The following is a 13,518-nucleotide window of genomic DNA, read 5'->3' on the forward strand; positions in this document are numbered from 1 at the left end:
TGTTAAGGTAGAAGGTTATTAACATGTTGTTTGACATATGGGTCCTTCATAAAACACTACTAGTTCTGCATGATAAGGTGATTTTGAGCACATACCATCCAGTAGTTCAAGAGTAACTGTGGGATCCACATACTCCCACCAGTGTTTGCCATCTGTGGAAACAGGAATCTCCCAGTTGGACCATTTGCAGGCAAGGTGGATGCACACACAGGCCACAACTGGTGGACTATATTGCAGGCAGAACGTGGTTAAGTGGAGACTATGTGGCAGGATACGTCCCAGAAGGCAAGAAAAAACAAAAGCAGAAAGAGAGAGAAAAGACATTCAGTATACTGAGCTTCATAAGCGCCACCATTTTACTGGCGAATAAATGTACAAGCACACACAAAACCCTTGTGTTAAAGTAAACTGGGAGTATACCTGTTTGTAGCCATAAAGTATGATGTTTGGGCCAAATCCTTACTCGCTGGAACAACAACAGAACAAAGAAATACCCTTAAAACCTGCCATTTACGTAAATTTTATGTGCTCACAGAATCAAACTGAAATATCGAAACAAAATGATTCAAAATTGAACAGTTGGTGCTCACCTCTGACAAGCTGAGTGCACTTGACAACATGAGTATGTGGATGGTCAATGGTGATTTCAAAAGCTGAAATAAAGGAGAGAGAAGAAAAGATTAATTATGTGTCATGCAGTAGTATGAAATCCAATTTCCACTGCAAAGATTACTTCCCAATTAACAGTTATTAGCAACATTGGCCCCTGGAAATCAGAAAATGAAAATGGTTACACCAAATCTATGCATTGCAAAGAAAAACGCAGCTCATCATTTCCCATATGGTCTCCTAATAATGCCCTGAATATGGGGAAAAAAATAGTTGACTGTGAAAAATGTTAATTGCATGTCTGTTAAATGTTATACTTCTTTCTTGACTCATTTTGCTCCATTAATTTGAATCAATGTCATTTTCTTCACCTCCCGAGCTTAAAAACAAAAAAGATCAGGCAGTCTATGGTGAGGATACAAAATGCCATCAAACGTCTTATAAAAACATAGAGAAGGTGAAATATGAAACGTTAATGACTTAATAGAAACACCGAGTAATATCTAACAGTGGGTAACGCCAGTGCTATTTCAGAAGCATGAATGCCAAGTGCTTCTAACCCAGTGAATGCCAACTTTCTGTGGACAAAAGTCAAAACAAATTAGTGCCGTTTTGAAATTATACATTTTTGGAGGGAATTCAATGGACCCAACTCTTCCTTCCAAACTTACCCAAGGTCTGCAGTATTATGCTCTCAAGAATGACCAGGTCTTGGGCTTGTTGCAGGTAAGCCTGAGGTTGAGAGGACAGTCATGTTACTCTCTGGGCGCCCTCTATCTACTGTCAAACAAGAGCAACTGGACACACTTTGTAATTTTGAAAATGTCTGACCAATCTTCTGAATGGGACTCCAAGATAAAATAAAAGGTCTGAGTTCTGATGGCCAAACATTTCAACCCATCTTTACTTGTAGAGCTATAAAACATGCACACATGCTTATTTAACAGACATTACATTACTGGATGAATGAAAACCAACAGTGGGAAGCCTTTGACCTTTTTCTCAGTCGGTCTAAATATCATGCAGTCTCTTCAGTTGATGTAACAGATCATAAACAACAGATTAACCAGTAATGACAACAGTTGCCATTACTGGTTCAAACACAATGAAAAAAATGCAAGAATAAAAAGGATAGTTAAAATAGCTCTTGAATCGTATTCCAATTTAGAAGATAATTTTAAAACCCCAGAAGAAGAGACGTGGTGGCGAGAGTAACAATGAAAAAAGTTAGTGGCCAACTCACATAATTTGTGAAAGAGCAGCCACAAAAGTTTTAAAGCCAAATAGTTGTTTCTGATGTTATAAGCAAAACTGTACCCAGCATTTGATTCACTGCATTCTGTATCAGCATGTGTTTATTAATGTCCAATAAAACTAACTATGACCTTTCTTGGTATTGAAAAGGCTGCACCATATATTAAATGTCAACGGAGCGGCTCCTTGCTTTTACGACACTGTCCCCTACAGAGGCTACACTACTCTACCAGTACCGTGTCTGAACAATGAGGAGAGAACAGGAGAACTTAATGGTGGGTACTGTGGTGCTCTTGTGGTGTGCAAGTTGTGAGTGATAACTACCAAATTTAAGCACCAACCACATGCTGCATGAAGGGGCTCAGATAACACAATTTCTTTTAACTGTGCTGTTGCCACCATCCCATCTTATAAAAATCACATGGAGACAAATGAAAAATTTCACTTACATCACTGCGTACATCTGGTGAAGGATCTTGAGGATTGAGACATGCATGGGCGACTTTGATAACATGTTCCAGCTTCCGGGGCTGCTCCTCCACCTTTGCAGCAAGAAAGAGAGCGGCAGGAGAAATAACCTAGCGGAGGAAAATCAAATAAGGTCCTTGCAGTCAATACAGTTGAAATGAAGGTCAAATCAGGTACTTCCAAATTAAATGATCATGAAAAGCTATACTTACATTTCTATGAAACCTGGTGAAAGACTGGATCATATAAAATCGATGCATGTACACAATGGCTGTATTAATTGTAAGTTGGGACCTGGTATGAGGTAGTTAAGGACAATGACAAAAACACAGCACTACGAAAACCTGCACGGAACTGGGTAGCGACATTATAACATGGATGGCTGGTTTACATGCAAAATAAGGCAGCAAATAATTTACCAGCAGTCAAAAACCTACTCAGACTCTGAAAATAGACAGCTCTGTTGATGAATGCACGTTTGATTGGTCGTATTAAATAGTTATTAAGGTCTCTATTGACGTTAAATTGTCAGTCACTTAACTTACGTGACTCAAGTGGGGAACACTTAACAGTCATCAATTTGTACCTTTTTAAAGACTGTTCATAATACTCCAAAGCTACATCTCATGACCCTCATCAGGAAATCAATGTGTTCAATACATATTTTCAAGTCAATCGTAATTATGTGATATTTCATCTTTACGGTTAACAGAGTAACCTTATAAGGTTAAATAAAACACAATTTGCGCTTAACAGTTCCTAGAAATAGTCAGTATATATCCAGTCTGCTGTCACGCCGGTGGTCGGTAAAGCACCAGCTAGCTAGTCCGAAGGTTAGCCATAGGCGGGTGTTATAAGAACAACACTCAAACGAAAACGAGCACGTAGAATAAAAAGTAACGGCGTTGTACAAATAACTAAATGTGCGCATTACACAACGTCATAAGCTAGAGTGTTGTACTGACAAACAAATACAACAAGAAGCAATGCTATACTAGAGTGCCGAGGGCCCGTCGATAACACAGGCCTCCGCGGCCCCGGTTTCCCCGACTAACGGGCGCACCATCGGCTAGCTATCGTGGACGCGTTAAAACCAATAACCACCAACTGAAACGGATCAGAAATCTAAAGAGTAACTTCTGGAATTTGCTAAATAACAAACCCCGGCGGCGCACTCGGTCCAACCGGCATCGCGACACGACGCTAATGCTTGTTAGCAATCATGCTAACATAGGCTAGCTGAAACGCAACTCGTCCCTCGACAAAGGATACACATTGAGCCGCTGTCCCATGTCCTGTAGCAGGTTCGCCGCCTGTTGTCTGTAAGACAGTTCCTTGTCTGGATCAAGTCCAGCGCGCCGAGATGGGCTGTTGTCGATCTGTTGTCGTGTGTAGTACCATTTGTTATTACAGCTAGCAGGGAGAGACCGAAACGTAGCCGCCATCACTGAGAAGGACGAGAGTTTAAAATTTCCGTGCGTCACAGGAACATACGTCACACCAGAGAGCGTCAGGAGGAGAGGAGGGGGCGCGGGGGCTTTAGACGGTGTTTTAGTATGATTGTATTGGTCACCAGCAGGGGGCACTGAAACCCCCGCCAAACGAATGTGACCTGTGGATCTTCTTTTTCCCCCCCAAAAAATCCATCCAACCCTTTATCTACCGCTTTATCCTCCCAGCCGGAGGGTCGCGGTGCCAATTCCAACTGACATAGGGCGAAAAGCGGGGTACACCCTGGGCAGGTCACTAGTCCACAATCCACAAGGGCTTTGAACTGCTGATTCCCCTTAACCCATGATTGAATGTGGTATTGTACAGAACAGAATATACATATATGAAAGGATTTCAAGATTTCTCTGCAAAATGACTGCAGAGCTTGTAAAATTTCCAGGTAACTGGATACTAAATTCATAGTGTTTTGTCAAAAATGATTATGTAATTAAAAACCTAATAGAAACAAATTGAACAAAATAAATTTCCAAGATCAACTGATAATACTTTATTTACTGTTCCATTTTCTCTGCCAAATTTATTTTTGCCAACATTAATCTGTCTGTTATTATATATAAAACACTGTAATTAACATTTTCATTTTTCATAAATGGGATGCATCTACCCAAAATACTGATTTAATCAGTTGCATGAACCCTTTCAGTGCTCTTGACTCGGCACATCAGGATGTAGACTAGAGGAAATGGAAATTGCACCCAACCATCAGGTTGAAAGATGACTACCACTGAAAAGAGCTACTATTAAGAACACAAAAATGTAAATGTTTCTCCATCAAGTTTCAATTACATGCAAGTCCTAAATATTATGATTTTAGTCCCAAATACCAAATGCATAACACTGAGCCTTAACAAAGCCCAAGTGATTGTGGACGCAGTTGAGCACACCATATCAACAATGTTAATTCGTTATGCATCACACACTCCCAAATCTACTTTTAAGTGAAGCAATTGTAGACTGGGACCCCAATGAATGCTGCTTGATGTCTTGATTGCATTACATTAATAAGTGTATTATTATTGTTATAGTATAGCATTTTTGGCTTGTAGTGCAATGCCATAGAAAGTAAAAAGAAGAAGATATAATGAGTGTAGATGTAAAACAAATAGACATTTATTTATAAAGCATAATCATTTAACAAAATATACATGTAACTGTCATTTGAGGCAGTGTACAAAACAAACAACATAACATAATAAATACCATTTTGAACATTTGAGCAAACGGCAAGAAACTATTTACAGTTATTATATATGAATTATATACAGTTTATAGTTATTTACAGCAAAACATTAATCTCGCCTCATTTTCTTTGCCTGCAGAGAAAGAAAGAGAAAACATTTTCTTTAGTATAAATGCCAACCTTTCCAAACATCAGACATCCAATTGCTGCAGTGTAAACAGTGAAGTCACCTCAACATCATATTTGCCAGTTGTTGAGCTCCAACTCCTATCCTTTCTTTTGTTCAGCCTTCCATTCTCTTCCACCTACAGAAAGATGACTCACTTTAATATCAAATCTTACTTCATATAACAGAACAGACCAGTTTTGCAGGTCCTGCATTTTACAGCTAGAGAACAAAGCTAAACACAAAAGGGAAACATTTATATAAGAACTTTCAAGACAAGACATTTCTAAACTCCAAATGCAATCACAACAAAAATCCTTGTCATTCAAAGCTAAATAGCAGCTTTTTCTAAGATATTTAAAAGGAAAAAAGTAATTTTTTTAACTGTAGAAAAACAAAAAAAATGTAGATAAACCATGAATCTCTGCAACTACATAAGCTCATAATCACCTTTTGTGAAATGCCCGTCGTGTTCGTGCTGAATCTGTCTGCTCTCTTCAGCTGGTCAAGATTTACCTTTGTGAAAAACAAGAATATTGCATTTTAACACTCTTATAAAATAAAGTAAGTAAATAAATGTGCCAGTTGTTTTTTTTCTGAAACACTTACAGCAGCTTTACGGTTAGCCACGAGAACTGTTTGAGAGAAAGGTGAATCAAAGTGTGGTGGTAAGAGACAGCAGGTACAAACATGACAAAAACATGACAAAAGCCTTATGGTGTAAAATGTTATAATATTACACTACACACCTGGAGATGGATTGGCAGCATGTGTAGGTAAACCACACCTGAGGAAAGGAACAGAACAAATCCACAGAACCTTTATTTTCCTCTTACTGTTTTACATAAAAGGACAAAACTAGAAAGATAAGCCCTAAATTACATGACACTCAGAACAGGATCCTGTCGATGCTTTACCTTGCTGTGTGTGTGGCCTTTCTGCTTTCAGTTGATGCAGGCATCTTGACATGTTCTGCTGCTCTGTACTGGGGTCTCTGCTAAATACCAATGGGAAACATTTAAAATAAGAACTTGCTGACAGGAAAAAAACAAACATTTGAACTCCCTTATAATTATCAACAAAGTGCACAAGAAATTTCTCAAATCTAAATTCAATCACGACATATATCTTTGTCATTTAAAGCCAAAGAAATGAAAAGGGTAAAAGTACTTGAACTGCAGAACAATTAGGAACATTTTAAAATAACCCATGTATCTCTGCAACCAGATAAGCTCATAATCACCTTTTGTGAAATGGACGTCGTGTTCGTGCTGAATCTGTCTGCTCTCTTCAGCTGGTCAAGATTTACCTTTGTGAAAAACAAGAATATTACATTTAACACTGTTATAAAATAAAGTAAGTAAATAAATGTGCCAGTAATTTTTTTTCTGAAACACTTACAGCAGCTTTACTGTTAGCCATGAGACCTGTTTGAGAGAAAGGTGAATCAAAGTGCGGTGGTAAGAGACAGCAGTTACAAACATGACAAATAACATGACAAAAGCCTTATGGTGTAAAATGTTATAATATTACACTACACACCTGGAGATGGATTGGCAGCATGTGTAGGTAAACCAAACCTGAAGAAAGGAACAGAAAAAATCCACAGAACCTTTATTTTCCTCTGACTGTTTTACATAAAAGGACAAAACTAGAAAGATAAGCCCTAAATTACAGGACACTCAGAACAGGATCCTGTCGATGCTTTACCTTGCTGTGTGTGTGGCCTTTCTGCTTTCAGTTGATGGAGGCAGCTTGAAATATTCTGCTGCTCTGTACTGGGGTCTCTGCTAAATACAAAAGGGAAACATTTAAAATAAGAACTTGCTGACAGGAAAAAAACAAACATTTGAACTCCCTTATAATTATCAACAAAGTGCACAAGAAATTTCTCAAATCTAAATTCAATCACAACAAATATCTTTGTCATTTAAAGCCAAAGAAATGAAAAAGGTAAAAGTACTTTAACTGCAGAACAATTAGGAACATTTTAAAATTAACCCATGAATTTCTGCAACCACATAAGCTCATAATCACCTTTTGTGAAATGGACGTCGTGTTCGTGCTGAATCTGTCTGCTCTCTTCAGCTGGTCAAGATTTACCTTTATGAAAAACAACAATATTACATTTAACACTCTTATAAAATAAAGTAAGTAAATAAATGTGCCAGTTATTTTTTAAAAAACACTTACAGCAGCTTTACTGTTAGCCACCAGACCTGTTTGAGAGAAAGGTGAATCAAAGTGTGGTGGTAAGAGACAGCAGTTACAAGCATGACAAATAACATGACAAAAACATGACAAAAGCCTTATGGTGTAAAGTGTTATAATATTACACTACACACCTGGAGATGGATTTGCAGCATGTGTAGGTAAACCACACCTGAAGAAAGGAAACAGAGCAAATCCACAGAAGCTTTATTTTCCTCTTACTGTTATGTGTAAAAAGGACAAAACTAGAAAGATAAGCCCTAAATTACAGGACACTCAGAACAGGATCCTGTCGATGCTTTACCTTGCTGTGTGTGTGGCCTTTCTGCTTTCAGTTGATGGAGGCAGCTTGAAATATTCTGCTGCTCTGTACTGGGGTCTCTGCTAAATACAAAAGGGAAACATTTAAAATAAGAGCTTACATAATTGCCGACGGGAACAAAAAACAAAACATTTGAACCCCCTTATAATTATCAACAAATTGCACAATATACTTCTCAAATCCAAATACAATCACTACACATATCTTTGTTATTTAAAGCCAAAGAAATTAAAAAGGGTAAAAGTACTTGAACTGCAGAACAATTAGGAACATTTAAAAAAATGTAGTTAAACCATGAATCTCTGCAACTACATAAGCTCATAATCACCTTTTGTGAAATGGACGACGTGTTCGTGCTGAATCTGTCTGCTCTCTTCAGCTGGTCAAGATTTACCTTTGTGAAAAACAAGAATATTACATTTAACACTTATAAAATAAAGTAAGTAAATAAATGTGCCAGTAACTTTTTTTCTGAAACACTTACAGCAGCTTTACTGTTAGCCATGAGACCTGTTTGAGAGAAAGGTGAACCAAAATGTGGTGGTAAGAGACAGCAGGTACAAACGTGAAGTTATGGTGTAAAATGTTATTATATTACATCACAAGATAGTTAGATTCAATCAGTTTAGAGGGACTACACACCTTGAGATGGATTGGCAGCATGTGTAGGTAAACCACACCTGAAAAAAGGAACAGAACAAATCCACAGAAGCTTTATTTTCCTCTTACAGTTTTACATAAAAGGACAAAACTAGAAAGATAAGCCCTAAATTACAGGACACTCAGAACAGGATCCTGTCGATGCTTTACCTTGCTGTGTGTGTGGCCTTTCTGCTGTCAGTTGATGGAGGCATCTTGACATGTTCTGCTGCTCTGTACTGGGGTCTCTGCTAAATACCAACGGGAAACATTTAAAATAAGAACTTGCTGACAGGAAAAAAACAAACATTAGAACTCCCTTATAATTATCAACAAAGTGCACAAGAAATTTCTCAAATCTAAATTCAATCACAACAAATATCTTTGTCATTTAAAGCCAAAGAAATGAAAAGGGTAAAAGTACTTGAACTGCAGAACAATTAGTAACATTTTAAAATTAAACCATGAATCTCTGCAACCACATAAGCTCATAATCACCTTTTGTGAAATGGACGTCGTGTTCGTGCTGAATCTGTCTGCTCTCTTCAGCTGGTCAAGATTTACCTTTGTGAAAAACAAGAATATTACATTTAACACTGTTATAAAATAAAGTAAGTAAATAAATGTGCCAGTTATTTTTTTTCTGAAACACTTACAGCAGCTTTACTGTTAGCCACGAGACCTGTTTGAGAGAAAGGTGAATCAAAGTGCGGTGGTAAGAGACAGCAGTTACAAACATGACAAATAACATGACAAAAGCCTTATGGTGTAAAATGTTATAATATTACACTACACACCTGGAGATGGATTGGCAGCATGTGTAGGTAAACCAAACCTGAAGAAAGGAACAGAAAAAATCCACAGAACCTTTATTTTCCTCTGACTGTTTTACATAAAAGGACAAAACTAGAAAGATAAGCCCTAAATTACAGGACACTCAGAACAGGATCCTGTCGATGCTTTACCTTGCTGTGTGTGTGGCCTTTCTGCTTTCAGTTGATGGAGGCAGCTTGAAATATTCTGCTGCTCTGTACTGGGGTCTCTGCTAAATACAAAAGGGAAACATTTAAAATAAGAACTTGCTGACAGGAAAAAAACAAACATTTGAACTCCCTTATAATTATCAACAAAGTGCACAAGAAATTTCTCAAATCTAAATTCAATCACAACAAATATCTTTGTCATTTAAAGCCAAAGAAATGAAAAAGGTAAAAGTACTTGAACTGCAGAACAATTAGGAACATTTTAAAATTAACCCATGAATTTCTGCAACCACATAAGCTCATAATCACCTTTTGTGAAATGCCCGTCGTGTTCGTGCTGAATCTGTCTGCTCTCTTCAGCTGGTCAAGATTTACCTTTGTGAAAAACAAGAATATTACATTTAACACTCTTATAAAATAAAGTAAGTAAATAAATGTGCCAGTTATTTTTTAAAAAACACTTACAGCAGCTTTACTGTTAGCCACCAGACCTGTTTGAGAGAAAGGTGAATCAAAGTGTGGTGGTAAGAGACAGCAGTTACAAACATGACAAATAACATGACAAAAACATGACAAAAGCCTTATGGTGTAAAATGTTATAATATTACACTACACACCTGGAGATGGATTGGCAGCATGTGTAGGTAAACCACACCTGAAGAAAGGAAACAGAGCAAATCCACAGAAGCTTTATTTTCCTCTTACTGTTATGTGTAAAAAGGACAAAACTAGAAAGATAAGCCCTAAATTACAGGACACTCAGAACAGGATCCTGTCGATGCTTTACCTTGCTGTGTGTGTGGCCTTTCTGCTTTCAGTTGATGGAGGCAGCTTGAAATACTCTGCTGCTCTGTACTGGGGTCTCTGCTAAATACAAAAGGGAAACATTTAAAATAAGAGCTTACATAATTGCAGACAGGAACAAAAAACAAAACATTTGAACCCCCTTATAATTATCAACAAATTTCACAATATACTTCTCAAATCCAAATACAATCACTATGCATATCTTTGTTATTTAAAGCTAAAGAAATGAAAATGAGAAAAAGTATTTGAACTGCAGAAAAATTAGGAACATTTAAAAAAAATGCAGTTAAACCATGAATCTCTGCAACTACATAAGCTCATAATCACCTTTTGTGAAATGGACGACGTGTTCGTGCTGAATCTGTCTGCTCTCTTCAACTGGTCAAGATTTACCTTTGTGAAAAACAAGAATATTACATTTAACACTCTTATAAAATAAAGTAAGTAAATAAATGTGCCAGTAACTTTTTTCTGAAACACTTACAGCAGCTTTACTGTTAGCCATGAGACCTGTTTGAGAGAAAGGTGAATCAAAGTGCGGTGGTAAGAAACAGCAGTTACAAACGTGAAGTTATGGTGTAAAATGTTATTATATTACATCACAAGATAGTTAGATTTAATCAGTTTAGAGGGACTACACACCTTGAGAGGGATTGGCAGCATGTGTAGGTAAACCAAACCTGAAGAAAGGAACAGAACAAATCCACAGAAGCTTTATTTTCCCCTGACTGTTTTACATAAAAGGACAAAACTAGAAAGATAAGCCCTAAATTACAGGACACTCAGAACAGGATCCTGTCGAGCTTTACCTTGCTGTGTGTGTGGCCTTTCTGCTGTCAGTTGATGGAGGCACCTTGATGCAGGCATCTTGACGTTCTTGATGTTCTGCTCTGCTCTGGGGTCTCTGCTAAATACAAAAAGTGAAAACATTTAAAATAAGAACTTGCATACTTGCTGACAAGAAATAAAAACAATAGTTCTGCTGATGAGTTTACAAAGAATCAATGAACTGATTTGACATCTCTATCTGATTGTAGGTAATGGAATATGCCAAGTTCATGAGCAAAGCATCTCCCTTCTGGTCGATTGTAATCTCCAAAAAGACGACAGCTTTGATTATGCATTTCAGCAAACGCACAGCCATTGGTCAGAAGTGACCTGACCCCTCCCCCTGACTGCTGTAGCACTCTCAGGTGACAGTAAGTTATTAGGTCTGTAGGTTATTGAAGACCAATGGACAAAATGCTGTACCCTCCATTTGTGAATTGGCCTCAAAGGACTGGGCGTCTTCTCTAAAATTTTCAGGAATTCTCTTGTGAGCTCTGAGGGGGTTACATGTTACAGTGAAACAGTATTAACATGTTGTTTGACCTGTGGTTAGTACATCATTCCTGCTTTTGCATGATGAGCTGATTTTCAGTACATACCATCCAGCAGTTCCAGAGTGACTGTGGGATCTACATTCTCCCACCACAGTTTGCCATCAGTAGAAACAGGAATGCCACAGTTGACCCTTTTGGAGGCAAGGTGGATACAAGCACAGGCCACAACTGATGGACTGTATCGTAGGCAGAACGTGGTCAAGAGGAGACTGCATCCCAGAAGACGAAAATGAATAAATAAAATAATGAGGGAGAGAGAGAGAGAGAAAACGGACATTCAGTAGATTGAAATAGTGAAAATATTACATACTATACAAAAAAAAAACAAAGATTCGTAGTTCCATATATAGTTATAGTATATAGTTCCGTAAACATACCTGTGTGTAGCCATAAGGTATGCTTCCTGGGCCAACTCTGTGCTCACTTGAACAACAAAAGACAAAATAAATCAACAGGAAAGCTGTCATCACATGTGCTAACTTAAAGCTGAAACATCAAAACAGAATTCTTCAAAATTTAAGAGTTGGTGCTCACCTCCGACAAGCTGAGTGCACTTGATAACATGAATATGGGGATGTTCAATGACGATTTCAAAACCTACAATAAAAGGGAACAGTAAGGAAGACCTTTATGAGATGGTGGTATAAAAATATTATTTCCCATTTAATAGTCATCAGTTTTAATCGGATAATGAAAACTATTAAGCAACATGCACATTATCATTCTCTCCTACTAATAACACACTTTGAAAATTAAAGAATAAATAAATACATAAAACAATCAACTGTCTTTCTTACAAACTTACCCAATGTTTGGAGTATTATGTTCTCAAGATTGACCAGGTCTCGTACTTGAGGCTGGTAGGCCTGAGGTTTGAGACACGCGTGGGCCACTCTGATAACATGTTCCAGTCTCCGGGGCTGCTCCTCCACCTTTGCAGCAAGGAAGAGAGCGGCAGGAGCAACAACCTAGCAGAGGAAAACCCAAAATAAGGTCCAGGCAGCCAATACATTTGAATGGACGGTAATATCTGGGACTTCCAAGTGATCACAAAAGACTATATACTTACATTCCTGTGAAATCTGGTGAAAGACTGGATCATGTAGAATCGATGCATGTACACAATGGCTGTATTGATTGCAAGTTGGGGCCTGATATTAAGTGGTTAAGGACAATGACAAAAACACAGCACTACAAAAACCTGCACATCATTGTGTGGTGAGACTGTGACACGACGAGTGGCTTTGGTTTAAATATCACAACAAAGTATTTGCAAACATAAAACCTACCCAACTGCTGACTCACGTGTGGAATGATGAATACTACTTTTGGAGGTTTGTTCCGGAAGTAAACATCACCCACTTAATAGTGACGTCACATAGTGTTTGCATTTAAAACCCAAAGCTACAACTCCTAGCCTTCATTAGCAAAGCAAGCTGCCATGTTACACCTGGATCATTTTAAAGTTAAATGCATCATATTGTATTTCAAGTTCAAAGCACACATTTACACACGAGTTTAATCTTATGTAATTACGTTGAATAGGACAAAATCACAGTGAGTTAGTCAAGGGCTGTCCGGAAGCAGCCAATTCCGGTTATGACAAGCCAATGCACATAATGAACTTAAAAACACACATGTTCACTTCATAACGCACTGTCCGACAGTGGAGATTTACCTAAAAAAAAAAAGTTTTACTAAAGGAAGCAATGTTATTTATTACACGTTAGTATTAGTATTATTATTGTTCAGCCTTTTAGCCTTCTAACGGTCGCTGTCCAACATTAGCTAGCTATCGCAAACATGTTCACTGCATAACACACTGTCGGACAGTGGATATTTTCCTCACAAACATTTCATTACTAAAGAAAGCAATTATATTTATTACACGTTAGTATTAGTATCATTATTATTCAGCCTTTTAGCCTACTAACGGTCGCTCTCCAACAACATTAGCTGGCTATCGCAAACACGTTAAAAAATAA

The 13,518-nt window shown here is 37.7% G+C and overlaps 1 protein-coding gene across 2 annotated transcripts in view; it reads right to left on the reverse strand.

Moving 5' to 3' along the window:
* The window catches only part of ccnt1 (cyclin T1), a gene marked incomplete at its 3' end in the record, with an annotated part of 64,009 nt that extends 60,264 nt beyond the window's left edge, over positions 1-3,745 (reverse strand). For both annotated transcript variants that reach the window (XM_083894445.1, XM_083894446.1), the window contains exons 1-7: positions 3,604-3,745; positions 2,544-2,625; positions 2,313-2,441; positions 1,281-1,341; positions 591-653; positions 421-466; positions 96-259 (exon numbers count right to left, since the gene is read on the reverse strand). In XM_083894445.1, the coding sequence (XP_083750571.1) occupies positions 96-259; positions 421-466; positions 591-653; positions 1,281-1,341; positions 2,313-2,441; positions 2,544-2,625; positions 3,604-3,623 (565 nt within the window). In that variant the 5' untranslated portion in view covers positions 3,624-3,745. The remainder of the gene's footprint in view (positions 1-95; positions 260-420; positions 467-590; positions 654-1,280; positions 1,342-2,312; positions 2,442-2,543; positions 2,626-3,603) is intronic.
* Between the last annotated feature and the right edge of the window lie 9,773 nt (positions 3,746-13,518).

Source organism: Microchirus variegatus (assembly GCF_963457635.1).
Source record: "Microchirus variegatus genome assembly, chromosome: 9".
Taxonomy (NCBI): Eukaryota; Metazoa; Chordata; class Actinopteri; order Pleuronectiformes; family Soleidae; genus Microchirus; species Microchirus variegatus.